The sequence below is a fragment of the Oxyura jamaicensis genome, unplaced genomic scaffold (genome assembly GCF_011077185.1).
Source record: "Oxyura jamaicensis isolate SHBP4307 breed ruddy duck unplaced genomic scaffold, BPBGC_Ojam_1.0 oxyUn_random_OJ71588, whole genome shotgun sequence".
Classification (NCBI taxonomy): Eukaryota; Metazoa; Chordata; class Aves; order Anseriformes; family Anatidae; genus Oxyura; species Oxyura jamaicensis.
In genome coordinates this window covers 1-2,975 of record NW_023310600.1, presented here as the reverse complement: position 1 = coordinate 2,975, position 2,975 = coordinate 1, and the positions used below count along the sequence as shown (strand labels likewise).

The 2,975-nt window shown below is 64.3% G+C and overlaps 1 protein-coding gene across 1 annotated transcript in view; it reads right to left on the bottom strand.

Annotated features, from left to right (window-relative positions):
* The window catches only part of LOC118159677 (polyunsaturated fatty acid lipoxygenase ALOX15B-like), a gene marked incomplete at its 5' end in the record, with an annotated part of 5,086 nt that extends 2,769 nt beyond the window's left edge, over positions 1 to 2,317 (bottom strand). The window contains 3 exons of the mRNA XM_035314247.1: positions 572 to 761; positions 1,358 to 1,444; positions 2,087 to 2,317. Of these exons, the coding sequence (XP_035170138.1) occupies positions 572 to 761; positions 1,358 to 1,444; positions 2,087 to 2,317 (508 nt within the window). The remainder of the gene's footprint in view (positions 1 to 571; positions 762 to 1,357; positions 1,445 to 2,086) is intronic.
* Positions 2,318 to 2,975: the final 658 nt, after the last annotated feature.

Below are 2,975 nucleotides of genomic sequence, written 5' to 3'. Positions count from 1 at the left end.
GGGGGGTGCACGAGGGGGCACGAGGAGGCACGAGGACAAATCAGGGGGCACAAAAGGGCACGAGGGTAAATGAGGGGGCACGAAAGGGCACGAGGGGGATGCACGAGGGGGCATGAGGACAAATGAGAAGGCACAAGGAGAAATGAGGGGGCACAAAAGGGCACGAGGGGGACACACGGGGACACGCCAGGACACAGGAGAAAGACATGAGGACACACAGGGAGGACATGAGGGGGTACGAGGGTGCACGAGGAGGACACAAGGAGGCCCAGGGAGAAAACGAGGATGCACGGGGAGGACGTGAGGAGGCACAAGGAGGACATGAGGGGACACAAGGATGCACGAGGACACATGGGAAGGCAACGAGGATGACATGAGGGGACACAAGGATGACATGAGGAGGCATGAGAGGGACACGAGGAGGACACAAAGAGGCACAGGGAGGCAAAAGGACGACACGAGGAGGCACAAGGAGGACAAGAGGGGACACAAGGACGCACAAGGACACTTGGGGAGGACATGAGGATGCATGAGGAGGTATGAGAAGGACATGAGGATGACTCGAGGGGACACGAGGGGACGGCCCCCCACCTGCGGATGGCGGCCCAGAGGCGCCGGGCGTCCTGCCCGTAGTGGTAGCCGCGGGTGCGGGTGACGCCGCGGCGCCGGAGGTCGCGGGGCAGCACCAGGTCCCCGTAGCGCAGCCTCCGCAGCCCCCGCGCCACCACACGCAGCAGCCCCCGGCGCCCCAGGGCGATGGCCTGGGGGGAGGGGGGGGAGGGGAATGAGGGAGGGGGTCAGCAGAAGCCCCCCGGCTGCCCCCTCCAGTCACCCCAAATCGCCCCATTGTGGCCCCAAATCAGCCCAGTTCAGCTCCAATTCAGCCCCAAGTCGCCCCAGTTCAGTCCCAAATGACCTCAAAGCCCCAAATCACTCCAATTCAGCCCCAAATCAGACCCATATCACCCCAATGTTGCCCCAAATTGCCCCAATCACCCCGATTCAGCCCCAAATCATCCGCAATTACCCCAATTCAGACTCAAATTGCTCCAACGTGGCCCCAAATTGCCCCAATCGCATCAATGCAGCCTCAACAGCCCCAAATCGCCCCAATTCAGCCCCAAATTGCCCCAGCTCAGCCCCAGTTCATCCCCAGATTACCCCAATACAGCCCGAGGTCACCCCAACGCATCCCTAAATACCCTGAATAGACCCAAATTGCCCCAATTCACCCCAACACAGCCCCGAAGCCCTAAATTGCCCCTGTTCATCCCCCAACACACCCCTCAAGGGACCCCTCAGACCCACCCAAGGGTGCCCCCCCACCCATGGGACCCCCACCCCTCCCCGGACCCACCCGGTCGAAGACGCCGCCGGGGTTGAGCAGGAAGCGCCGCGCCAGCACCGCGATGTGCACCGTGTACCGCGTGTGGGGCAGCAGCAGCTGGGGAGGAGGGGTAAGAGGAGGGGAGCCTTGTGCCAGGTGGCCAGGACCCCCCCGCCCCCCAAAAAAAACAAAAAAAATGGGAACCCCTCCTGATACCTGGGACCCCACCCAAAAAAATGGGAGGCCCCAACCTGGTCCTGTCTCCCACCCCCCAACACCTGGAACCCTGCATCTGGACCCTTCCCAACACCTGGACCCCCCCCCCCCCCCCCCAATTCCTCCATGTCCCCCCATGGGACAGGTGCCCCCCATGTCCTTCCTGTGTGTCCCCATAGTCCCCATGGCCCTGTGTCCCCCCCATGTTCCCCCATTCCCCCCCAAGTTCCCCCCACCCCAAAGTACCCCCCATTTCCCCAATGTCCCATCACTGTCTCTAATACAGCTCACGCCCCCCATGTCCCCCCCCATTTCCCCAATCCCCCCCATGTCCCTCCATGTCCCAACTCCCCCAGTGCCCTCCCACATCCCCTTGCCCCCCATTTCCCCAATGTCCCCCCAATTTCTCTGATGACCCCCACCCCCCCATTCCCCCAATACCTCCCCACGCCCCTCCATTTCCCCAAAGTCCCCCCCTTACCCCCAAATCCTCCCCATGTCCCCCTTCCCCCCCACGCCTCCTCACGCCCCCCCCCCCCACACCTTATACAGGGGGTGGCGGGGCGCCAGCTGCCGCCGGGTGGCCAGGGCGAAGACCTCCCCCAGGAGGTGGGCGCGGAGGAGGTGGGAGACGGCCTCGTGGACGTGGAACTCGGCGCTGCGCACCCACGCCTTGGCCAGCGCCCACAGCCACGGGGGGTCCCGCGGCAGGAACACGGGGCCCGGCTGCTGCGATAGCTTGGGGGTGGGGGGGGGGGGTGGGGGGGCAAGGCTCTGACGTCACGCGCCGCGAGGGATTGGGGGGAGGGGGCGCCCACCCCCCTAAAAAAAAGTCACGCCGCTCGGGGGAGGGAGAGGGGGGCGGCTACACCCGGCGCCGGTGGCGGAAAGCGGCGCCGTTGGTGAAAAAGAGCGGCTCCATTCATAAAAAAGGCGGGTTCCATTCATGAAACGGGAGCCCCCATTCATAAAACGGGAGCCCCCATTCATAAAAACCCGCCGCGCCATTCATAACAACAACAACAAAAAAAGCTGGGCCATTCATCAACGGGGACGCGCCGTCCGCGTAAAAGCCGCGCCCACGCCCGTCCGCCTCACGCCGCGCCCACGCCCATTCACAAAAAATGCCACGCCCGGGGAGGCACGCCCTCCCCTCCCCCCCCCCCCCCCTCACGCCCACCATTCACAAATCCCACGCCCCCGGAGCCCCCCCGCTGGCTGAGTGGGGAATAGGGGGGAACCTCCAGAGCCCCAATTTCCCATTTTCTGCCCTAAAACCTGCGCCCACCCCAGTCCTTTGTGTCCCCCTGGACCCCATTTACCCCCTCCCCCCGACCTTTGTGTCCCCCCCGACCCCATTTCCACCCTCGATACCCCATTTCCCACACTGAGACCACCATGTCTGCTCCCCCCAGTCCCTTGCCCCCCCTCC